Here is a 27830-nt window from a genome sequence, read left to right on the forward strand (position 1 = left end):
ATAGGGTGTCCCAAACCTAATGGGAAAATGAAACCATGGTTCCTGGCGCGAAAACAAGAAAAAATATTTATATGACATGTAGTCCAAAAATGGACAGGGGCGGAACTAGACAGCTTCGAATGTGGGTGAAAGGAACTTAACACCTGCCAGCGGTTATAATGATAGGAGCTAGGAAGGGGATTCAGAAAAACAAAAATCATTTCGGCTTGACATGTTAAACGCATGTTACATAACTTCACCAGAGATTCTCCATCTGTCATTTAAGGATTCACCGAATGTATATACGGCAAATGTAATGAAATGGTGCAGTAAAGACGGAAACCATACAGAAAAAAAGTTGTTATCCCTGGCACGATTGCGCGCGTATGTACAATGGTAGTCAGAGAGAGGGTAGAAATAATGACAAGTGTAACTAATTGTGCCCTGTGATGAAATAATAGCCAGAATCCACAACGACATGCTGTATTTGTAACGTGCTATTTTACACAGAGTAGCACTACAAACAACTAGGTCGTACAGTGCTAACTATAAACGTACCTATAGATGTCCAAAGCAGGGGCATCATTTAGGGGGCCCAGAAGGTGGCAATTGCCAAGATTTTGAGGAATGCATATACTTTAATATATTGTCTACTAATATACTAGTACAAAAAGTGAAGTCCTATGTCGGGGGTGCTCTTGCTCCCCACAAGTGAAGTCTCAAATGACGCTCCTGGTCCAAAGTGCTGTCCTCCCACATCTATGTAATATGCTAATCCTGAGTTTCGAATGGATTCCATCACTCTCGATGTGTTGTGTAACTGTTCACACAATACTTCAAAACGGTTTTTAATCGGCAAGTTCCTTTCCCTAAATGTGAAGTACCTTTCCTGCACATTCGAGGCTGACCATCTCCGCCCCTGTCATCTTCCAGACTGTCATGTATTTTTTTCTACTTTTGGTGTCAGGAATGTGGTTTCATTTTTCGTCAATAATTTTGGGACTCCCTGTATATATATATGTAATGATAATATAAATCAACCCTCAGACATGTTGCACGGCATGGCATTGGCAGTGTCGCTGTTCATCTCCGTTACATGGAAAACTATGTTTTCAAAACTGGTGTTGGTCGTTTTTGATCATTTTATATATCTCCCCCTCCGCCAGATCGCATAGCTGATTTTTGATTTAACCAATATGAGAAGTGTCACTGTTCATCTTATTGACCCTAGAATTATCGGCACTAACATCGGCGATTTTCGATGATTTTATATATCCCCCGTGCTGCCGGGCATGTCATCGGAAGTGTCGCTATTCATCTTAGCGACACCGGAAACTATGGATTTAACGCTGATATTGGTCATTTTCGATCATTTTTATATATCTCCTTCTGCAAGTTGCTGGGCTGAATTTGGAATTAAACGGGATTGGAAATTCATTGTTCATCTAAGCGACTCCGAAAATTACGGATTCTACAGTAATATTTGTAATTTTTGATCAGTATATATATATATATATATATATATATATATATATATATATATATATATATATATATATATATATATATATAAGGTTTTTCTTGTCAAGTTGCGGGGCTAAATTTGGATTTAAACATAATTGAATATGTTACTGTTCTTTCCAGGGACCACGAAAACTAAAGATGCGATACTAATATATGTCATTCTGGATTTTTTAAAATATCTCCCCGCCCCTAAGTTGTACCATCAAACTGATATGATAAAATTCGTACCTGGTCAGAAACTCATTTATGTGGAAATTTTGCCCGAGATTGGTCGGGTGGTTTAAATGACGAAGTCATAAAACAGTCAGTTTCATTTTCGTTTTTATATGTATATCCTCCTGACCCTCTCCTACGTTGCACCGTCAAAGTGAAATGACGAAAATATCTCAGGCCCAAACCTTATCTATGTTGAAAATTTCATCGAAATGGGTCGGATGTTTCAAGAGTTATTAAGTTGTACTCAATTTTATGTATTTCCCTTCCCCTAAATTCTACTACCAACGTTAAATGTTAAACAGATTCCCAGGTTCTAGGGTCATCCAGGATAAAAATATGATAGAGATTGGTCTGGTGATTCAAGAGTTATTAACTGAAAAAAATAGTCACTTTTATTTTTATGTTTATTAATTTTTGTATATCTCCTTCTCCCCCCTCTCCCTCGCGTTGCTCCGTCAAAGCGAAATGATAAACAAAATCATCCAACACACGAACCTCATCTATGTTGAAAATTTTATCTATATTGGTCATTTTGTTCAAGGGTTATTATGTTTTGTTTATTATTTTATATCTCCCCCTCTTCTCCTAAGTTACACCGAGAAAGTGAATAGATAAAAACATTCACAGGGTCGAACCTAGTGAATGTGAAAAATTTCATCCAGATAGGTCGAGTAGTTTTAGATTTAGAGTCACAGACATAGCTATTTTCAATTTTATAATATAGGTTAGTAATATACAGATCTGAAACTAGGTACCACTGTTCAGAACTGGGTGTCGTGAAGCACGCAAGGTATCAACTCTACCCCGTTAATGCAGAATCTATAGCGAATTGATCATATCCTCTAATTGATGTAGGTTTCGATTTTCAGACCGATAACACAGAAGTAGTAAAATGTCAGCTTGTCACCAATGCTTTAGTGTTTGTAGTGAATTAATGTGGTTCACTTTCCGAGCTAGGTCTTGCTTTTAACACCTTGTGACCTGGAAGGAGCTAAAATATCAAATCTGTAGCTTTACTGTAAATTTTATAGAAGGTTTACTGTATCAACTATTCGACCCGAGTCATGACCTTTAGAACTACTGACAAAGAAACAGCCGGAATACAAGCTCCAGAGCATTACAGTACGTATAATTTATAGTGAATTAACAAAGTCAAATAAGAAATCGAAGTCTCTATTTTCATACCTAGGAACTAAGAAGCAACCTGATATTCAACTTTGGAACATTAGTAATGAATCTGTAGTGAACTCATTATGTCCACTACTCGACTTCGGTCTTGGTTTTCTGACCAGGTGACCCAGAAATAAAGGAGACATCAATTCTACAGTTTCACACTGCAACCTAAAGTGAATTGGTCGTGCCCAGTACTCAATCTGCGTGCCTATTTTAATCCCAGTGAATCTAAAGTAAGAGAAAATTAATTCTGCAATATTATACCAGAATTTATAGTGAATTATTCATGCCCACTACTCGAATTGCGTCTTACGTTTTAGACCCAGTAAAAGACGATCAGACAAAATATAAGCTCTGTAGCATTACTGCAGAATTTATAGTGAATTAATGTTGACAACTATTAAATGGGCTTGTTTATTTTCACGCCGTGACCCAGAAGCAAACCAAATATCAGCTGTGTAGCACTACTGCGGAATTTACACTAAATTAGTAATGTCTACTATTTGACTTGATTCTCGCTTTTCACAATCAGTGATTTAGAAGTAGGCGGACTATCACCTCTACAGTATTACTGCAGAAATTATAAGGAATTAATGTCCGCTATACAAGCTTCCTCTGTATTTTCATACCCAGTTACTCAGAGGTAACCGAAAAATCAGCCTTGCTCCATTACTGGAGAATTCATATTTAATACGGTAGTGGCTTCCAATACTCGACCTCAGTCTCGCACTTCCTACCTAGTAAGGCAGTACCTGCCGAAATATCAACTCCATAGAACTACTATTGAACTTACAGTGGCAGAGAAAACTAAATACATGGAAGTGCGTCGGGATCGGAATACAGCAAATTATGGATGCGTTAAAAAATTAAATAATACTTTTGATAAAGTGGATAGTTTCAAATATCTAGGATCAATATTAACAGAGGATAATCACATTCACGAAGAAATTAAATGTCGACTAAAAGCAGGGAATTCGTGTTACTATTCGGTTCAAAATCTCTTGTCGTCGCGAATCCTGTCGAGGAATTTGAAGCTTAAAATATACAAAACGGTAATCATGCCTGTTGTTTTGTATGGCTGCGAAACATGGACACTTACTCTGAGGGAAGAGCATAGACTGAAAGTATTTGAGAACAAGATCCTGAGACGAATATTCGGACCCAAGAGGAATGGGAATGGGGAATGGCGGAAACTTCATAACGAGGAACTACATAATTTATATGGTTTACCCAACATTGTCAGGGTCGTGAAGTGTAGGATGCTTAGGTGGACGGGTCATGCAGCTAGAATGGAAAAAAGTAGAAACGCTTTCAAAGTCTTGACAGGAAGACCAATCGGAAAACGGCCATTAGGAAGACCTAGACGCAGATGGGAGGACAATATTAAGATGGATCTCGCAGAGATAGGAATACAAAGTAGAAACTGGATGCAGTTAGCTAAAGATAGAAGTCTGTGGAGAGCTTTTGTGAACTCGGCATTGAACCTCCGGGTTCCATAGGCCATAGAGTTAGTTAGTTAGTTAGTTAGTTAGTGGATTAGTAGTATCCATAACTTGATTTTTGTCTTTCTTTTCAGGCCCTGTTTCCAAGAAGCAATCGAAATTTCAACTCTCTAGCATTACTGCAGAATTTATAGTGGATTAATGGATCCGATTCTCGATTTGGCTTTCACTTTTAAGTCCCAATAACTCAGAAGGAACTGAAAAGTCAGCTCGGCACCGTTAGTGCGGAAATTATGGAGAATTATTGACGTTCACTAGTCACGCAACATCTCCACTTTCACACCAAGTGAACAAGAAGCAGCTGGGAAATCTCTCTTGAAGTATTACCTCAGAAATTATATTAGATTAATTGTCATCACTCTATGAACTGGATATTACTTTTCCGACCTAGTCATTTCGAAACAGCCGAATTAAAATTCTCCACAGCATTACTGTTTTACTTATAGTGCACAATTTACTAGTGAACACATTTTGATCGAGGTCACTATTTTGAGGATCTGTTACCCAGAAGCAATCAAGATGTCAGGTCTGCGGCTGCATTAGTGTAAACTCTAGACCTAGGCCTCGATGTTCTGATCAGGTCACTCGCAAGCAATCGAAATATTAGATATGTAGCATTATGCAGAATTTATACTGAATTAATTTAATGCATTACTTAACCCTTATCATACCGAGCTAAGTTGATCAACGTTCTTAACCAGGGGGGGTCCCCAAGGGACCCCATGATATTTTCACTCTACATTTGTTTCATCGGTGTTATTTTGATGCTTTTTCTAACATCTTTCAATCTTAGGCTTCTTAAAATCTTCAGTTTTATAATTCTAGAAAAAATGTATATATACATATATACAGTGTGTGTCAAAAAATTGTATCCCTAATAATTAAACAAGAACGTCAATACTACTGCATCAATATCGATCACCGTTTGTAAATTGTTCTACTTCAACACTTAGTTTAGCCTGTTACTTTGAAGATACGTAAATAGTGGATAAGTACGTATATACGGGGTGTGTCAAAACGTATCTCAAGAAACACATCTGCAGCTTAAAACCTACTTTATAAATTTTGATCATTTTTCACAGTTTCTTTATTTAGCGTTTCTTATACAAAGAATGATAATTTGTGCTACATTCTTATATAATGTATCCTTTACTGTTCTATCTATACAATAGATTGTTACATGGTTTGTAAATCAAATTCTATAAAAAACTACATTTTACAATAATGGGACATATTTAGTAATTTCTACTCTACAGAAAAAAAGCTTATACAAACGTGAATTTTGCATTTTACGAGTTGCAACAACCTTCCGAGCAAACACTGCAAGTTTGAACTTTGTGATTTTTGCACATAAATCAATTGCAATGATCACACTTTGTATTTACCTTCCGATCTGAATTTCGTGGGCACAGGTAGCATGGTCCTCTTTTCTTCTGCTTCTGTACTTTTGGTTTAGTTGCGACGCGAATTTGGGATACTTGTACTCCTGTTGCTTCTATGGCCTTCAACATATCAGTATGTAACCCAATGGGATCGGCAGCTCTTCGTGCTATGTTTGGATTTATTAGTTCTTTTCCCAACTGTAACAAGAAGTGGCATTTTTTATTATGCTCTTTCTTCTTCCAGTCTGGGTTTTTCTAGAGCCAAATGACGAATGAATTTAGTGCTGCAATGTCAATTATATTCGTAAAGAGTCTAAAAGGCCACCTGGAAGTGCGTCTAGAGCATGAATATATTCGAATAAATTCGTCAGCGTTGTCGACTTCTCCTTTAGTTTGATTGTAATGAAGAATCATCATAGGCTTTCGATTTTCTTCATCGGACAAAGAATCATCAATGATTTGTATTGATAGCACACGAACAACTTGATTTTTCTTGGGGACGTAGCTGGCCATGGGCATATCATCAGATAAGAGAAATATTGATGATAAAATCCCCCTGTCCTTTGGAGTGTCCATGATCGGTGGTGTGTCTCGCTTTTTTGCCCTGAGTGTCCCAGTAATAGTAACATCCTTTGTCAACAGAAATTCTGTAGTTGGTACAGACGTAAAAAATTGTCTGTTGTGACACCTCTTCCGGTCCCGTACAAATGTTGCATCATGTCACATACTACGCGATGTGGCAAATTTTTCTCTGGAACATTTCCTTGAAGTTTCCCTGTATACACTTGCAAATTGTATAGATACGATGTCTTTACATCAGCTGCAGCCAAGATTTTGATGCCATACTTCTCTGGCTTTGACTTCATGTACTGTTTGAAGGAACAACGTCCATGAAACGCCAAAAGTTGTTCATCTACTGTCAACGTATCGAAAGGTTCATAGCATTTCGTGCAATTTTCAACGAAGTGGTCCCATACCTCCCTTATAGCTGCAAGCTTCTCACTTATTTTTCGATGAGCACGTGTTGTTTTATCATCAAATCGTATAAATTGACTGATATGAGCAAATCTAGTCCTTGACATGGTTGCTGTGAAAGCTTCACGTCGAATGCTTTCGTCTGTGCTCCACATTGCACAGAGCTCCTGCTGTCACTAAAACACCAAAGAAAGCTCGAAGTTCAACTGGATCTACATTTTTCCAAACTTTAGCTTTCCCTGGAATACACATTTTGTTAAATTCGTTGATTTCTCGGACAGCTTCCTCATTCGTGTACTTACAAATGCTATCTATCATTTCATCGTCAACGAAGAGATTGACATATCAATAATGTTACTTGTATTCCAAGTGACTCTCTTAGGCCCTGGGGTCTCTTTCATAATATTACATCTTCGACGACGGGTCACAGGTGGAGCTGAAGATTTCCAAACTCTCCTAGATTTTGCTACAAATTTCTCATCATTATCTGGAATTGTCTTGTCACCACCCACATTATTATCTTCTTTTGTATTTACTTCTAAATTGTCCTCAGGTTCTGAGTCATTCTGTCTATAAGGTATAAATTCATCATCTGAATCACTCAAAGTATCCTCTGCACCACTAACTTCAAGGTTATCTAACAGGTCAGAAATTACATCATCTTTCAGAAATGTTCCCTTTGCCATATTGCTCTTACACAGCTGTCGAACGTTTATCCACAAACTGGAGTAATAAGATGATATAGGAAATTTGGACCGCTTTTGCTTCCGAGTATCTGCAAGTTTGTGAGAACACACAGTAAAACTTATGCCACAACCAACACATTTTATGCAAATTACCAGTCTTACTTGGTAATAAATTAACAGAAATATCTGAGAACTAGTTAGGTGTGTATTTAAAATATATTCTATTGTTCAAAATCACATAGGACAAACAGAACGTGGTGTATACTAGCGGAGACATTTGAATCATCAGCATATTGAGAAAGAACATAAAATACCATGAGGGGTCCTCGGAGGACCCCAGATCAGTTATTCATATTTTTAAAATCTAACTGCTTAACGCTTTTGTTTCTTTTTACGTTTATATATCTTGCTCTGAAAAATGAACACATAGAAAAATCGCGAGGGACATGTCTGCCATACTTTTCATTTACCGCTTAAAAAACATAGTCTGGTGTCCCTAAGGGACCACGCCTTGGTATGATAAGGGTTAATCTGTCTCTATTATCTCGCACACTGACCAACAAGCAACCTACCTATGAACTCTTAAGACCCAACGCATAATTTATGGTGAACTAATGGTACCGTTTTATTTTTCAGACTAGGAGACACATTAACATCTAATATGTAAGTTACGCAGCATTAATTCAGAATTCAAAGTGGATTTATGTTGACAGAAACTTTATTGTATCACGCTTTTCATATCTTGTGACCGAAAAGAAACTGAAATACCAAATCTGCATTATTACTCAGGATTTATGTTGGATTAATGGCACAAAATTCCTACTCTACCTGCATATCTCAATGGCGATGACCAAATGACGGTCAAAATATCAGCTTTGCAACATTATTTGTGAGATAATCATGTCCACTACTTGACTTGGCGTTTGCTTTTCTGACTTAATGAGCCAGTAGCAGCAAAAACATAAACTCCACAGAGTTACTGCTGAATGTTTACAGAATCAATCATTCCATTTCGTTTCTGTTTTCCAAACTGGGTAGTTTGGTTAATACTCAATTTTTTCATGTAATCATAATATTGTATAAATTTTTATATAATTTAGGCAGGTAACTTAGCAGCTGTTAGAAAATCTCTCTATAAATGCTAGAAACAAAATTTTACTTCAATAAAAATTAATATTTATAATTCTTTCGCAGTTGCAATCTGATTTACCATTAACATATCAGAAAAAAACTTGAACCCTATTAGTGCTTGTAACAATAACAGAAAATCTCCGATTTAATATATACTGAAGAATTCTTCTGAAACAAATTTAAATGCAAAAAAAAAAAAAAAAAATATCAGGGTAAATTAGGAATAGAAATTGTACAGTAATTAGGTTAAATTTTATTCACATCAAAATTTACAGGGGCATTTAAGAAAAGAAAGGAAAAATCTAATGAAAATTTACTAATTACTGACCTGATTTAATTCACAACTCTCTTAAGAATTTTCGCTTAGAGTTTCAATAGTCATGCAATTTTCAAATTTTAAATTAAAGAAATTTTACATTTTCCTAGAAGTTTTTACTTAGGTATTTGCACGCAATATTTATAAAATACTATATCGTTATTTTGTATACATGCAATGTCAAGATACATATCAAATCAAAATCATGATAGTAGCTTTCCCCTGCTTTCTGTACATATTTCAACATACATTAGTACCTTACTCTAATATTGGTCAGTACATAAATAAAATTTTGGGGAATATTTATGTTCTAAAATTCACATTTTCACTACTTGTAACTAAACACGGATATTATCAAAACACAATTTATCCATCTTTACTTTAATATCTTCCATAAGTAGAAGCTTTGCTTTGAATATAATTAAACAAAAACTATTTGCTGCACAAAGAAACATTGTAGTAGTTTCTTAATGTGAAGCTATTGTTTTGCCCTTCTTTTCTGGGTTAGTAAAATTTCACCTCTATCAGAACCTTAATAGGTTGCTAATCAAATTTAAATATTTGTCGGAGTCATTATGTAAATCACTAGCAAAGTGTTATTTTAAGTGAAATTATAGTACTCGTTAAACTGTACTTGATATTAATATTAATTTGATGTGATTCTACGTAGATAATATGTAATATTCTAGGTAAAAAAAAAAACTAGTATGAAAAATTTCGTAAATATTGTAATTTTGGAGACATTGAATCGAAATTCAAAATTACATCTTTATTCACCAAAAATCTTTCCTTTTGGCAAGATATTATTAATTTAGATTAATATTGTGCAGTGATCGGAAATACAATCACTTTACACTCTGGAAGGGACTAAAACAAAACTTGAAATGAACAATGTTCATTGGATTTGTCACATTTTCAAAATTCAACTTCTGCAAGTAAATGCAATTTGTACTAACTCTATGGCCTATGGAACCCGGAGGTGCAATGCTGCGTTCGCAAAAGCTCTCCACTGACTTCTCTCGTTAGCCAACTGGATCTAGTTTCTACTTTGTGTACCTATTTCTGTGAGATCCATCTTAATATTGTCCTCCCGTGTGCGGCTGTCTACCTAATGGTCGTTCTGCGATTGGTCTTCCAGTCAGGACTTTTAAAGCGCTTCTACTTTCTTGCATCATAGCTACTTGATCTGCCCACCTAAACCTCCTCGACTTGACGACCCTAACAATGTTTCGTAAACCGTATAAATTACGTAGTTCCTCGTTATGAAGTATACGCCATTCCCTCTTTCGCTCCGCTTGGGTCCAAATATTCGATTCAGGATCTTGTTCTAAAATAATTTCAGTATATATTCTTTCCTCAGAGTAGGCGACCATGTTTTGCAAACCATACAGAACAACAGGCACGACTAACGTTTTATATATTTTAAGCTTCAAATTCCTCGACAGAATTCGCGATGACAAGAGATTTTGACCTTAATAATAACACGAATTCCCTGCTTTTAGTCGACACTTAATTTCTTCGCGAATATGATTTTCGCCTGTTAATATTGGTCCTAGATATTACTAATACGCTTTCTACTACAATATTAAAACCTGCAAATCGTTATATTGAGTTTTGGCTTATTTTTGAAGAATCCTCAATGTGACACACGATACAGTTTCCTGTAAAGCTAAAGATTTAATAATAAGCAAGCATATTAAACAAGTTAAATTACGGATGAAAGCATATGTACTTTTTTCCTTAAGATATTCTTCCAAATTGCTTCATTTAACATTTTTCTTATACAAATTCAGTCAACGAATCCTTTTCAAGCTTCACTACTTACGCTTCAGTTGTCAAATTTAACAGATTTCTGACAAATTTAACGAATTTGCTAAATATATTGCGGAACAGACATTAAGCACGACTGACTTCAATTTGCTTCACCATCAACTTCTTAATTGCGACACGACGGTCATGAAATCGGGGCTTCACACGTCTGTTTCCATGACAAATTTCCATTAAAACATACGGAAATATAAATATACATAAGACAAAGAATATAATTCAAATATTTTCATAATCATCAAATTTTCTCAGTAAATAATTTTGAAGATATTTATCTCAATAAAATAACTTTAACATTTAGAAAGAAACAAAATTTAAGTGATACAAATTTATGTAATTTAGAAGGATTTTTATAAATATATCAATTAAAGTCAGTCACAAATTTATCATTAGGAGTATCCGCACACAAACATACACATTATTTGAAACAAGACATAACTAATTGATGTAAATGAAAGCTTGGAAAGATTGAATATATAGTTTTAAATTTTTAGTAAATTATAAAACTTTTAATACTGTAGGAAAAATTAAAAATATTTTTACACAGGTGACGCAGAAGCGGCCGAGATATGTACTACGAAGCGTTACTGGAGAATTTAAAGTGAGAAAATTGTGCCCACTATTCGATGGTTCTTGCTTAAAGACTCGATGTCCTCGACAGAGGCCAACAATGATCTCCACAGCATTACTGCAAAATTTATAGTGAATTAGTGATATCCATTACTATATCCTGGGAATCGATGTATCCAAAATATCAGCTCTGAACCATTCCTGAAGAACTTGTATTGAATTATTGACGTACATAGCTGAAAATGGGTAAAGCTTTTTACACCTGGTTACCTAGAAGCAGCCGAGATAAAGGTATCCAGCGTTGCTGCAGAATTTATATTGAATTAGTGGGATCGCTTTTGGACGTGTTCTCACTTTTCATACCGAGTGACACAAAAGCAATGTGAAAATCATCTCAGCAGCGTTACAGCAGACTACTTAACATACCAACTGTGTGCATTTTTCGTTCTGGGTCTTGCTTTTCAGATATGGAGACACAGAGGGAGCACAAGTATCACCTTTGCAAACTTACAACAGAACTTCTGGTGAACTAATCTTGCTAACTACTTAATTTTGTCCTGCTTTTCAGACTAGGTGACCCAGATGAACCGGAATATCAGGTCTGCATTACTACTGCTGAATTTATAGTCAATTGATGATATTATTTCATCCTTGTGCCTAACGCTTAGCGTCTCAGAAGCAATGGAAGTAGCAGTCTTGCAGTATTACTTGAGAATTTATAATAAATTAATGGTTTCCACTAGATGATTTGTCTTGTTTTAAAATCCAATGTCCCAAATGCAGCCGAAATATAAATTTTAAGGTATAACCGCAGAACCAATAGCAAATTTATCAGGCTACTGCGAAAGATGCAATTTTGCTTTTACACACTCATCCAGAAGCAACTGAAATATAGCTGCAAGGATTATTGTAGAAACTATGGAGAAATTAAGGTGCACATGAATCTATCGCATTTTCGCTTTTCACAATCAGAGCTTCAGATCCAGCCGAAATATCAGCTCTGCAACACTACTACAGAATTTATAGAAATTAATAATGACCAAACTCGACCTGAGTCTCACATTTTAGATACCATTACTAAGAAGTATGAAAAGAATCAGTTCTACATTACCTTAAGTTTATAGCAAACTAATGATATACACTTCTCAACCTACGTCTCGCTTTTCACACCTTGTGACCTAGAATCAGCTAACTTACATCCTACGCAAAGTTATTACAAAATTTATACTGGATTAATGGTGCCCGTTATCCAATAAGCGCGTCTATTTGAACAACCATTGACACACAAACAATATAAATATCAGCTATACCGTATTACTGCAGAATTTATAGTGAATCAATGGTGCTTAATATCCATCGCTTTTCGGTTTTCACAACCAATGATCCAGAAGCATGTTAAGTCTTATTTGTGCAGCACTACTTCAGAATTTTTAATAATTCTCGATCTGATCTGCACCACGGTTTTCAACGTAATGACCAAGAAACAGCTGAAATATCAGACCACGCGAGTGTTTAATTTTTTTTTTTTTTCTAATTTTGTCATCTATTGAATTTTAGTCTATAATTTTATTCCCATTGTTCCCAAGGAACTTAAAGACCAACTATGTTAATTGATAATTTATAGTGAAGTAATGATGTTCACTACTCCACATTGGTCTAATTTTCAGACCAGATGTCAGTGAGGCAGGCGAGATATCAGCTGCTCATTATTAATGCAGAGTTTAAGGTGGATTATTTCAGCCAAATAATTAAAATGTCTCTCAATTTTCAGATCCAATCTCCGTGAAGCAGCTGAAATATCAGCCCTGTGGCACTGCTACAGAAGTTATATTGGATTAATGGTGATAACTTATATTTCTCGGTCTCGCTTTTAAAACGGTGACTCGGAAGGAAGGAAACTATAAGCTTCTCAGTATTACTGCAAAGTTTTTGGTGAATTAGTACGTTATATTCTAACTGTTTCTCGCTCTTCAGACCCAATTCTTCAGAAGTACCCAAAATATCAGCTGCGGGATATTACAGTAAAATTTATGATGCACTCATCTGTAATTGGGTCCCGGTTTCCACAACTTGTGACCTAGAAGCAGCCGAGATATTAAGTCTGCAGTGTTATTGTGAAATTTATAGTGATGCAATGATGTACACTACTCGACCTGTAACTAAATTTTGTACTCCTGTGACTCAGTATTTCCCCGAGTATGAAGTCAGCAGACTGCCAAATAATTTAGTCAAATAATGATATTTAATTATCGACGCGTTTCCTATTCAGACTCGTTCACCCAGGAGTATCAAAAATACGAACAATGCAACATCAAAGAAGAATTCGCATTGAAGTTTTGACTTTGCATCTCCCTTTTCTTATCTGAAGATACACAAGTAGACGAGATATCAATTTCCCAGATTTCCTGTAGAATTTCTAATGAAATAATTATCGTTGCACTTGATGTGGGTCTCCATTTACAGACCCTGTCACTCTTAGGCAGCCGAAATATGAAATCAGTGACTTTACTGCAGAATTTATAGTGAAATAATGGGTTTGCTTTTCCACATGAATCTGGTTTCTTACACCTACTGATCCAGAAAAAAACCAAAAATCACAACTGAAGAATTGCTTCGCAATTTGTAGTGAACAAACTTTACCGGGTCCTACTTTGGGTCTTGCTTATTGACGCGTGGGTCTTGCTTATTGACGCGTGGGTCTTGAAGTAGCACCACAATCATCTATGCTTCTTTTTTCTTAGATTTATTTTTTGCTTTTCAGATAAGGTGACACAGACACCGCCGAAATATCAGCTATCCATTTCCACGGCAATATTAATTGTAAACTTATCATTTCAACTACTCACTCTGCTTTTCTAATTTTAAACTCATTTCCTAGAAACTACCTAACTTTTATCCCTACAACCCTACGACAGAGTTTACAATCAAGTATCTTCTCCGAAACACTAGTTTAGTCTTCCGGATCTTGTTTTTCAAAACCGATGACTCCTAAGGAACAAAAATATAGGATCTGCAGCATACTACATAAGTTACAGGAAACGTTTTGACATGGATAAACTTTTTACACCTGAAATACTGCAGAAAGCAAGAATACAGAAGGTCGATCCGAATATATGTGTCCAATTTTGAAATGGCGCTACCTCAATGTGATGGCCATGTGTTCTGGCAATAGCACTGCACCGTAACTTGCACTGTAGAAGACTACGATGAAGTACAGGAAGTGGAATCTTCTTCCCCACATGCCCCCGAGAGTAGTGACACGACGAGAAGGAAATGCCATTTTCAGTAGACCAAACCCGCAGAAATCCATGGGACTGGCATCTGTTGATTTCAGAGGTATATCATGAATTGGAATTGCATGCATACCGGTGTCTGTCTCCATCTATTTCAGAAAGTTCTGGTTAGAACGAGATGTATGTGAGGAGGCTTTGTCCATATGCACAAACACTTGTTTTATGGCATGCCCATACAAAGGAGGCAGATCTCCTGTATAAATTGCGTTCATTATATGTTGCTGAAAGAAAGTAGAAATGATTTTACAGTTTTTAGGGACCTGACGAATTGTTAACTTGCCCTCATAAGAGTAACGGGCGACAACCATAAATCCTTTCGAGAAAGTTGCTTTGTAATGACGGATGAACGTAGGACGGCTTTTTGCATCTCGCGAAGTGTAAGTTACCGAGCGAATTTTGCCACAATCTGATAGATACACCCATGCTTCATCCAATGTGGCCACAAACTTCCACTTTTCTCCAGATAGATGGCGTTCATAGAGGCGCCTTCTGTTGGTCTTTCTCTCACGGCGATGGGCCGCACTTAGGCAATGTCCATGACTTTTAAAGACCCTCCGGAGGTTTAATTTCCCACACAGGGCGCGGATAACAGTTGACTGTGGTATGTGGAGTCGAGCTGCCATCACACGTTGCGCAGGGGGATTTTCTTGTAAGGCCATTCGCTTCAACTTCTGAGCTACTTGTGGAGTCACTGTGGTACACGTCGCTTCCTCGACCACTTAGTGGGTGAATGCTTAACTGGTATGTCTTCATTTTTTTACTGGTTGATTATGTTCTTGATAGTCTTCGAACCCAATGCACAACCATTATCTTTGCACTGCTTTTGAATTTTAGAAACCGAATATTTGGCGTGGACAAGTCCAATTACGTAGCCCTTCCAAAAACGGTTCACCTTTGGAGCCATGATGCACACGATACAGTTTTGATCGGCAGACGATAGAATAGACCTCCAGGTATAGCACACGGGCTTAACCACTTTGTCCGGTCGCTTCTGTGGTCAGAGGTACGGGTATAAAAGTGGACACACATACGCGGATCAACCTTCTGTATAAGCCCTACAGCGTTATTGGGAAACATAATGGATTAAAATATCAGCACTCACTATGTCTATTTTAACGATTCTCCAGAAAATACCATACATGTTTTCACAGTGGATCCTCTACACAACATTTGCGCTAAAATGTGCATTTCCTAAACTCCACTTCGGAGCAGACCTATTTTACATTACCCAGTGACTTGAGGTTTGTCACCAGTATGCTTCAGCAAGTGCTTTTTTAAATGTCCTTTTTGAGTAAACCCCTTTCCACACACACGGCAAATATGCGGTTTCTCACCTGTATGTATTAGCAAGTGTTTTCTTAGATTTCCCTTTAAAGCAAAGCCCTTACCACATTCCGTACAGACATGAGGTCTTTCACTTGTATGTGTTAGCAAATGCATTTTTAGATCATACTGTTTCAAAAACGCCTTCCCACATTCTACACATATCTGAGATTTCTCACGCCCATGTCTTAATAAGTGGCTTCTGAAGGAACCAAGTAAACTGAAATTTTTTCCACACTCCTCACAAGTATGAGGTTTAGTGCCTGTGTGCCTTAAGGAATGTTCTTTCAATTCTGACTTTACCCTGAAGCTCATTCCACAATCCGCACAGGCATAGGGTTTAACACCGGAATGTATTAGAATGTGATTTTTTAGTGATGATCTCTCCGAAAATTGTTTTCCACATTCATCACATACATGAGGCTTTGCACCCGTATGTATTAGTTTGTGTCTTGTCAAGTTTGACTTTTCAGTAAAAGACTTTCCACAGATATTGCATTTATGAGGTTTCTCAACTGTATGTATTAACTTGTGCTTTCTTAAGTTAGATATTTGTGAAAAGCACTTTCCACATTCATTGCAACTATGAGCTTTTACACCTGAATGCGTTGAAATATGTACTGTCAGACATCTTTTTCGACTGAACACTTTGGTACATTGAGTACAGTTATAAGGTTTTTCACCAGTATGTTTTAACACGTGCATTTTTAAACTTAACTTATGTCGGAAACATTTTCCGCATTCATCACATGTATGTGGTTTTCCTCCTGAATGTTTTAACATGTGTAATTCCAGGCTACATTTGCTTGTGAAGCTACTATTACACTGTGGACAAGAATGAGGTTTGTTTCCTGTATGTGTTAACATATGTCTTGTTAATGCTGATTTTTGCGAAAAACACTTTCCACATTCAGTGCATGTGTACGGTTTCTCACCGGTATGAGTTAAAATATGCTTCTTTAAAATAGACTTAAACAAAAAACCTTTTCCACAGTCATAGCAATTGTGAGGTCTTACTGCTGAATGTATTAATACATGCTGCCTTAGATTCTTTTTCACATTAAAACCTTTTCCACATTGCGGGCAAATAAAAGGTTTCTCACCACTATGTATTAACAAGTGTCTTTTTAAATCTCCGACTTTAGAGAATGCCTTTCCACATTCCTGGCATATTTTAGATTTTTTATCTATGTTGGCTACAATATCATTCCTTAAACTTCTTTCTTGATCTAATATTTTGCCACCCGAATGGCAACTAGATACTTCTTCTAATTTATGGCAAATAGTTCCATTGAGTAACGTGGCTGTATTCCAGATGATCATTTGGGAAGTCTCCCTGAAACTTAAATACAAAACATACAGGCATTCGTAGCAACTACATATAAAAGACTCAACCACTTGGCGCAGTGTATGGATATTGAAATAAGAACATTTCAACATGTTACTCTGATCCATTTCCTATTCGATCTTGAAAAGAAATCATTAATGAGCATATATAGGTATATCTAAAAGAAGTAGAACTTTACGTATTGAATAAAAGAAGTAGTAAGAAAAAATCCGTGAATGTTTCCCGTATCATACCTTATATCTTACTTTAGAAAAATCTTATTGTTTTTCGTATATGAGTAATTTGTCGTTGAATGGTTACAATAAGTCTCTTAGGAGGCGCAAAAGGAAAATAGATAAACTCATATAGAAATTGCGCATTAACAAATTATGCTCTAAATCAGTATTATGTCGCACCCATTTTACTCATACTGGGTATAGAAAACGGTACAGGTTTGGAGCATTAAGGTTGTAAGAGGTGCATAAGTTATAGTATTATTGCATATATATATATATATATATATATATATATATAGAGAGAGAGAGAGAGAGAAATTCTTATACTGTACTAGTATTAATTACCCACTAGCCTGGATTAAAATGAAAATTTAAACGCACAACTCCGTATCTCATTTGTTTGCAACCGTGAAATATTTTGTCTTCATTCCTTTAGTGGCACTGATAAAACGGCATCGAAAAGATCACTGTTCATCTCAGCGACTCCGAAAAATGTGGATTCGACATCAATATTAGTCATTTTTCATCATTTTTGCATGTATGTCTCCGTACTTTAAATGGCGGGACTGAATTTGGAAGTAAACGGCATCGAAAGTATCACTGTTCCCGTCACCGACTCCGAGAACTATGGATTTGATACCGATATGGGAAATTTTTGACCAGTTTTATATACTTTTCTTTCCCACTCCCTAATATGAGGAGCAGAATTTAGATGTAAACAGAACTGTAAATGTCACTGATCATCTCAGCAACACTAATAGCCATGAATTCGATACTGATATCGGTCATTTTCGATCATATTTTTATAACCCTCACCCCAGTTGCAGTGCTGAATTTGAATTAAATCATCAGAGGTGTCCCTGTGCATCTCAGTGTCCAGTCACGGACCTTACTATTTTTTCTTTATCATTGGCTAGCAAATAAAAGTAATTTGTGTGAAAAAGTATCGCTTAAACTTCTGTTAGATTTTTCTTAGAGAGAAAGTAAATTGTATCCAGAAACTGCTATGATATGAATTCGGTGATCGAAGACTTCATTTACAATCTTATTCCTTCATTTCAATCTAAAGTGATATGTCTCCTATTTCCGGTCTACTGCTTAACGACTACTTAACTGACATCCAATGAAACTAAATTATTTTGATTTTATAACGTTTTAGTGCACTACATCAGATTTGCCATAAACGTGAATACCTGTAATAAGCGGTTTGCACAGCGCGATAGTTAGGTCGTGCGTGCCGTTATGACATATAAGCTAAACAAGCATATATGTGGTGGAATTAAACGGAAATATACAAAGCCTCTGAAAATATGCGTACACGTAACTAACTTTAACTTGACATAACTGTCTGCATACTTCTTCATTATAAAGCCAATTTTCAACCGAGATACCGAACGGATGGATAGAAAATTTAGCGTCATCAACGACCAACCAATAAAAAAATCCACTATTTGATGTGGTTGAGTATACTACATAATGGAAAATATTTATGAGCTGAAGACGTCTACACAAAGAACTAAAAAGTGTTGCACATGTAATTTCTTCACGAATTATTTAAACAATGTTAAGATGATTATATTATATACTAATATATTAAATTTATAAAGTGTATGTTCAATTATGTTATCACTTAAACCACTTTGTCCTCACGTGATAAATGCTTGTGCATAATAATTTACATTTCTCTTTCTGAGTATCAACACGATGAATAAAAAAACAATAAGTATTCTCTTTATCTTTAATTCTTTTCTACCCTATATGTGAAGAGGTTGGAGCAGCGGGAACAAGGCTAACTCCCAATTATGTTCTCTTCAACTCTATAGCAATTACATTCTAGCATTCGTCTATTATTAGCATTACATATCGTATATCAAATGTGACCCCTGAAATTCTAGTCAAATTTTGTCAAAGTTAGTTTTTGAAATTAAAATGCTTTAATACAAAAATTACAGCCTTTTGCGAAATTTAGGACGTATCTTACGCAAAATGCTAAAGCTATCTATGCAACATAGATCAGGATATATATTGCATATAACGGAACAGAAGGGTGGATTTCTAGCGTGAATAAGGCAATCGTTCCAAAATGATTTAAATTACCATGGCAAATTGATTTAAACAATTACAAGCGAATTTATAGACACACCATTCAACCAGCCTTACTACCCATTATTGATATTGACTACCTTCCTTCATATATTACTTACTACAGTTTATTTCTTGCATAAACTAATTTCCAAATGTTTCACCTTACCTAAATTTAACGTGTTAAAGTCGCTTTAATTTAGGCATGTGGAAAAAAATCAGCTTACGTCCTTTAAATTTGGTACATTTTGGAAATATAAAATTTCCTTAAACATTGATATGTGAAATTTAATGCACATGTAACAAATAAATTTGAATGATGTTCGGCATGTCCAATTTTCAGGGTGTTTCAAAACTAAATTTCTGCCTTTTCTTCAAATTTGAGTGACTTCAGCGAGTTTGACACGTCACATTTAAATGGCATATTCATATTAGGCATGTAGAACTTTAGTACATAACACAAGGAATGTTCCCACCTATTCGGGGTTAGCCTTCCACTAACCCTTCAGCATATCAATTAGAGATCCACCGAATCTACTCATAAGATTATAAGTAATGTATATTACTTTTTTTCATCGCTTTTTCCGAAATTTCGTTGTAGATTGTCTTGTCCTCGTGTTTTTCGGAAAAAATTGCCTAGTTATAGCGTAGGAAGGGAGCATGTTTATTATAAGGAATCACTATGCAAACTAGGTCCGCGATGTGTCGAAATACCTCTATAAATTAAACTGTAGCTTATGCTAGCAAATACATTTTAAAGAAGTGCAAGAATTTTTTTTCTCTTACAAAGATATACTTCATGAAAATCAGGATTTGTGTTCAAGTGACGGAAATATTCACTTTTATCCTTATTACGATGTTCTTCGTCAAGAACAGCATTTCGTTATATGTAGCAGATTAAAGAACGAAAAATTTCTTGAGTCTCTTTACGAAAAAATGAGTAAAAAAAAAGAACGTCTCTAGTTTCTGACACTGTATTGAAATCTACGTGCACTTTTAAAACAGGCCGTTCATTAAAGAAAAATTTCTTCTTTTCTACTTTAAACAAATATGTAAGAAATTCTCTATTCATACAGTGTGTCTAAAAATTGCGCAACCTCACACTTACTTCATAAAAACTTTTGAACTATAAGTTCGACTGAAACGGACCTGTTACCCATCTATAGTCTCTCTGCGTATACATAGTTTTAAATATGAAATACGAGGTGGGGATATAATAGTTTTCTTACGCATAAAGGAACAAACAAAGTGATGAAAGTCTTCATGAAATGTTAAAAATTATGAGTTAAAGACAGTTGTGTGCTTGTTTGTCGAAGAATAATAACGCCAATATACAGGTTGGGTAAGAATGCATAATTTTTTGAAAGATACACAGTCGCAACAAGCGCTAATATTGACTTAAGTTCATTTTAAGTTTAACATCTCTTTCAGAAGCGAGGCTATATGAGATGGGACTTACTGATTAACATGGAACATGGACAACATGAGCTCTAGCCTGGAATCGAACCAGGATCTCCCACGGGAATGGCGCGTACGCTAACTGCTTAGCCCAATATTATTGCGTAACAAGGCAACATTGACGGTACCACAGAGTCAATACATGTAGATGATAACAAACAATCATACAAATTAGCTGCTACAAATAAAAACAGAACTTGCAAATCTTACCCGTACAGAGTAGTGTATGAACCACTGGCCACGTTTTCCTGAATGATATGCAAATTTCTTGTTTGCTTGTAACCGTCTCTTTGTGAGATGGATGGTGGTTATGTACATCTGATGATACGGTCTAGAACAGTCAATGTTGCCATATTACGCCATAAGGCCAGAAAAGAAATGTTTGCTTTTGCGACATGCGATTATCATATAGGATATTAAAATTTAGTGTCCAGATTGTGTTGTTTATGTATTTGGACTATCCGTTTTTACCAAGTCTTCCCTTTAAAATTCCAATATTCCTAAGAACTATGCTACTACTGTCTCTAATTCATAATTATCCACGTTTAGTAAATAATGCATCACCTTCGTATGTTTCTAGCATTGGAGAGAATGAATTACGAACTTCTTCTTGAAACATATCCTAAATATGTTTACAAAGAAACGGCTGCCCTCTGTGGCAGTTTCATTTAGTTCGCACTTGTTTTTGCACCAATGTTTCCTGTTGTGTGACTTTCCGAATGACCAGTATTTCTGTGGCACAAGCCAAAATAATTTGGTGCAGGTTAATACTGCCATACCTTACCATACCTTTTGGATGTGGCATAAAATATCTTTTATTCGGAAACAAGTATCAGCTTGTACGTTTTTTTCTCTCAAACATTCATTCAGGTTTTCGTAGAGTACGTTAGAATAGATTAGGCTTCGCATTATCTATTCACAATTTTCTTTATATGGGATACCAATTCCTGCAACATTTGTAATGCTCTACTTCTAACTTTTTAATATAACTACTTTATGCTACGCAGAAAAACTCCACGGCTGAGAACAATATCTGATACAGTAGTATTTGATATGCGCTCATTCATTTGGGCTCTTTTATCTTAACTGTAATGGTTTCAAACTAGTAACACTATCCACGTAATAATGGAATAGCTGTACTTAAGTGCGCAGAAATACTCCATCACCGGAAACTAATATCGATTCTAGTCCTTTCCAAATACAGTTACTCATTTTACCATATAATTACCAATTTGAATAAAGTTTATTGTAAAGTACATCATAGCCTAATATAAGCTTATGGAATTAAAGCCACAAATATGCATTTTGTCTATGAAGTTAGTTTAACATAATATGAAAGTTCACAAAATGTTTCCTTTCTGACTATTTTGGGTCAGTAAGTTTGAAGCAAGAATTCTGTACATAGCTCTGTTTGCTTTTCCCCCACATAATTTTAACATTAATTTCACCAACTTCGTGTTTTACATTTCCTCCTATATGAAATATTTTACATTTAATACGTAACTGTTTTACTTTATTCATGAATAGGAAGTGAAAATTTCTTTCTATGGATTCTAAATATACAATTTATCATAACATTTACAGCTTCAACTATTTAATCTTTACCCGAAGAAAAAATGTAACGATGAATAGTATTCTAATAGTTCTGAAAACAGTTGTTCAGAAAAGAAAACCAAGTGGCTCTTTTTACTTCCATTCCTGTATATAACTTCTCTGACGTTCACTGTTAATGTTTGTTCTCTTCAAAGTCGTCTGATCATTTTTCTACACATATAATGAGAAAAGTAAAGAGCAAGGCATTTCTCTATCTTGAAGAAAATAAAAATGAATAAAGTCGTCAAAATATTTCAATAAAAAAACGTGAAAAAGAATTACGTTATTGTTACTACAAATGAAGTTTTATTCGACCCTTGCAGTCTCTACTCGTGAGCAACATAACCGGAATGCAACCCTAAACAAACTCATAAACTCAGGTTAATATTAACGGCTTAATACGTCATACTGAGCTTATATTTAGTACTCCATTCACATTGCTTTACAGTCAAAGAGAAAAAATGGACAGGTCCCTGTATAGTTGACAAATTAATTTCTACTCAAGTGTAATATCAAATTTATTTTCGAATTTTATTTCAATACAAAACATTTGCCTACTGAGTAGTGATTCAAAGCAATTCTTTAAATACTACTGATATAACAGTGACTTTCAAAATTTTACTCATAACAAGAAAATTCACTTCCTGGCATTTTTTAGTAGTGTGCCAAGTGAATCCTAACAATCGAGAGCCACTGTAATAAGAAATTAATCACAACTTACTGATGCGTTCCAACTTTCTTACTCAGTTATTTGCGATTCCATTACCGAAGCTCAAACGCAAGAGAGAAAAAGTAAAGAAGATTGCCAACAACAAAAGACTACACTTTTACAAGCCGCAAAATGAATACTAAACTGCTGATATGCACAGACACGTGGCTGGTTACGATCCGTAAAGCAATGAAGATAAAAGTAAAAACTTTATAAACGAAGTTTACTTATGCAATTAATATTATTGTTCAGCAATAATAATGCGGTGCACACAAAATGAATTAAGTATAAGTAAAGCTGGTGTATATTTATCTAAATGACGACTTGCCTACGACGTCCATGGGGTACATGGTCGATTTGAAATTGTGAGAAACACCACTTCAGTCCGTTAAAAAACCCAATATACTGCACACCGATAGGACAGCAGTGATAACGGACAATCCCACGTTAAACATACGTTTGGCCATGCGATATCATATCCCAAAGTGCGCAGTTTCCAAAATCATCAGAAAAAACACGTATTGGAAGGCGTCAACAAGCGTGCGGATACCGCCTCACAGACTGGCACATCCAGAACAGGTCCACAAGCACCAGAGAACTGTATCAAACATACCACGGACAAGGGAAGCGGAAACGAATGTGTACATTGCATGAGAGTTGGGATTTACATAGATGAGGTCCAAGGAGTTATATGCATATACTGTTATCAAACAAAATAAATGGCGTTCTGATTTTGTGTTGCGGTATAAAGAAAAGTTTTCCGCCTGGCTTATGGTGATAGTGGGATATTAGAATCGAAGAATGCTGCCATATATCAAAATTCCTCTCAAGCCCCAAGTTAACGCAATTTACATTATAGAGAAAGTCATGGAACCTCTATAGTACATATGCAATCTTTAACAATACGATGACTTGAACACTAATGTATAAATCTACATAAACAAAGCCGCGAAATATACCGCTCTATCACATTATACGTTCTACGTAAGTAGAAACAAAAAGATGGGATTCGAAGGGACACGTTCTCGCCCTTCCTACAAAATAACCTGATATTTTAAATAGGTACTTCTTCGGCGCCACCCCTGTATCTTGCACTTTGAGAAAAGTTGCAAAATCGGTATGGCGAGATATTCCCGACCCCATTAAATGAGGTGATTCCTACGGTGAAATTATGGCTCTGGGCGATTTCTTAGCTATCACATAGGCCACAATTAGTAGTGGAGTAAAATGATTTAATAGCCTAGTACATTACTCAAACTCGACAATATTTATCGTGGACAACCTTCTGCACTGCAAGTGTCTGGAAATAAATATTTATGTACAAAGTGAGTTAAAACAAATGGATATGTAACTGTACCTGGATTCCTGAGCATTGTAATCTATCTCTCGGGAATTACATTCTTGATAGTTACTTCCTGTCTGATCTCCAATAATGCCCGTTATGTAATTGTTTGAGGGCTCAGCACATCGTACCAAATCACTTGAATTTGGATCCAAATATGTTACGCTATGAGAAAGTTGGTCATTTTCAAGAAAATCAGACGTATCATTCGGAATCAAAGTTTCACTTAACGTAGACACTTTAATATCATCTTTTATTTCGATATTTTCTTCTTCTATACTTTCCAAATCCATAGAACTTGCCTGAAGAAGATATTCTTCTTCAAAATTATTAGTGTTCTTATCATACAATTTATAATTGTAATGTTCAATAGATTCATTTTCTGCTATCATTTCAACTTAATTGAAGAAATATTGAGATCTTGAGTTCTAGGGTTAAAATCTTCAGTACTCACGTTTTGATAAGAAAATAAATAGTTCTGAAAATAAACAAAAAAATAATTTTCATAATCATATACTGCTCTATTCAAAGAAATAAGTCTTAGAAAACAAAATTTAGATATTTAAAAATATTTTGATAATTTAGAATATTACAAAATCAAGTTACAAATATCGGTGCTAAAAGGCACACTACAAACATATTACTGAAATAAATAATAACACACTAGAAAAGGCTGCTAGAAAGAAGTAGTTTACTTGTAATGAAGTACGTACACTCGCTTGAAATAGAAATATATGATACAATTAATAATCGTTAATTTATTTTACTGTATAAACTGTTGTGCGAACCTTAAGTATGAAACTAAGTATTGCATGCTGTGTGACTCCCCTGTAGCATACAATGGTAAAATTTGAATTGTAGAAAGTAATGTAACAGTATGATAAAACATAAAGGAATATGTGATTAGAATAAAAATATGGCACATGTAGAAGTTATAACATACACTAAGTGCACTGCGACTCATACTTGCCTTCAAATTACAAAACGAGTTAAGAAGTCTTTAATAGAGTGTGTGATAATGCTACGCAGTGATGCAATGTGCTCCCATGCTGCTCGTAAAATTGTTAACGGATTGTAGTTGTACAGAGTTCTATTACTTCATCAACACTGTTGTCAACTGCTGGATAGACTATGGTGCATCTCGACGTTTGCAAGGCGTCTCCTCACATCATTCCAAATATTTTCGGCAGGAGCCAAGTAGGGGAAGACGGGTTAGTCCATTCGCCGAAAATTCTCTTATTCCAAGAGCATGGCCATTTGCAATATTCGATGCGGTTGCGCATTATGAGCAATAATGAAGAAGTTGGAGCCGAACGAACTTCTGAAAGAACGCACATGGAAAAAGAGAAGTTTCACAGTCAAGTTGCCCTGCAAGTGTATCGTTTTAAGCAACGAGAGGTCGACGTATCCAAGCAATATTATACTTCGAAACACAACTGCACTGGAACCCGAAAGATTATACTCGATAATAATGCTGGGTTTAAAGGGTCTTCCTTCTCCTTTTCACATATACATTTATAATTAGAACTCAACAGAATGCAACCTATTGATACTGCGAAGAGTCTTACACTCCTGTCCAGATGTGCACTATCACACCTCTGTTTCATGTCAATAACTTCTTGCTTGATTCACAAAGAAGCGGTGGTCCGCTGCTACAGTAGGCTGCGGTCGACCACCAAGTGTGCTTCACGCCATTGCCTGTGGTTCCTAGTGCTGCTCATGTACGTAAAACGATTTAGGATTTGGAATTTTGGGTCTTTCGTCATCTAAGGCCATTTAGCCCTTCACGATGTGAGGGATGACTTCCCTTTGCGAGCACACAATCCGGGGAAAGGGAAGGAAGAAAGGATTGGGGAAGGAAGCAAGCGGCCTGGGACCTATAAGTTAGGTACCACCCCGGCATTTGCCTGGTGCGAATGAGGAAAACCTCATTCAGGGTGGCTGGCCTGAGAAAACTGTTACACCTTTGCGACTGAGTGACCCCACCGGGAATTGAACCCGGGACCGCTCGCACCGAAGGCGAGAGCGTTAGCGACTACGCTACGCGGGGCCACAGCACGTAAAACGAGCTCACGGTAATATTAAACTTCTCAACCACAGACAACACATCTTATCCTCTCAATTTACGGACTATTCATCTTCTGTCGGTGAGTTATGTTTTGTCACATGAGCACAATCCACCATCACACTGCCTTACTGATGCAGTGTTATCTCTTTCATTCAATTGCTTCGTGACGGATAGTAGATTCGTTCGTCGCTACGCCAACCATATAAGATCAAGGTCTGTGTTAAAAATGAGAGACCTCTGGAATTATGCTGTATGACTTTCAATATTTTCCATCGAATACGCAATATTCTGCTACTTTGTCTATCTCGTCCGAACTGTTCCATATCTAAACCAATTGCAAAAGGCATTCACAAAGAGAGTTTTTGTTAATTTGATTCTGATAATGATTGAATTTGGTTGATGCAGAACAGTGAAGTAACTTGTGATGTAATGAAACAAAACATTGCATACAAATTAATATTATATATATATATATATATATATATATATATATATATATATTCTTATTCACTACATGTGATCAACATTGAGCTAATAAAAGTTCGATATCTCATATTTATTACGTACAACTTGTCTCCTAAAGCTTGGCCGCACTGTTTACTGCTGTCTTGAGGCAAAAACTTTCAAAGTCGTAAACCAAGTTCTTATCTCCAAGCCAACCTTTGCAAACGGGAAACATTATGCAGATATATATTTTTCTTCTTTTACATATGATAAGTTTTGTTACCAAGTGTAGAAAAAAAGTAATATTGATTGAAAACTTAATGATACTATATTATGAAACTCTGTGTTATGACAGCACATTCTTGTTTGTCATTTGGCTCTCCATATGTAAAGGAATCTTGCCATATGTGAAAAAATTCTCACATAGAACATAATTCTCACCTGAGTGCTAAAAGTCAAAGTAGAACAAAAAGAGCGCTTGAAGTGCATATGACTGTCATTGTCTTGAGAGCCCGTTCGTTATACATCGCTTGAAGCATATTACGAAGAGTGCTTGTGTTAACTCAGTGGTAAGCCGTTGGATATCAAATCTTACGGTTATAAGTTCGATTCCCACATGGGTCAATCCTTTTTTACGAAATTCAATTTTCCGCAATGCATGAAATTTTTTATAA

At 35.9% G+C, this 27830-nt stretch overlaps 1 protein-coding gene across 3 annotated transcripts in view; it reads right to left on the reverse strand.

Moving 5' to 3' along the window:
• Positions 1–8798: 8798 nt before the first annotated feature.
• LOC145675566 (uncharacterized) overlaps positions 8799–27830 on the reverse strand; it is a 103608-nt gene continuing 84576 nt past the window's right edge. For all 3 annotated transcript variants that reach the window (XM_081746082.1, XM_081746080.1, XM_081746081.1), the window contains 2 exons: positions 24660–25122; positions 8799–17239 (listed from right to left, as the gene is read on the reverse strand). In XM_081746082.1, the coding sequence (XP_081602208.1) occupies positions 15799–17239; positions 24660–25036 (1818 nt within the window). In that variant the 5' untranslated portion in view covers positions 25037–25122 and the 3' untranslated portion in view covers positions 8799–15798. The remainder of the gene's footprint in view (positions 17240–24659; positions 25123–27830) is intronic.

This window comes from Thermobia domestica, chromosome 18 (assembly GCF_964235325.1).
Source record: "Thermobia domestica chromosome 18, izTheDome1.hap1.1, whole genome shotgun sequence".
Classification (NCBI taxonomy): Eukaryota; Metazoa; Arthropoda; class Insecta; order Zygentoma; family Lepismatidae; genus Thermobia; species Thermobia domestica.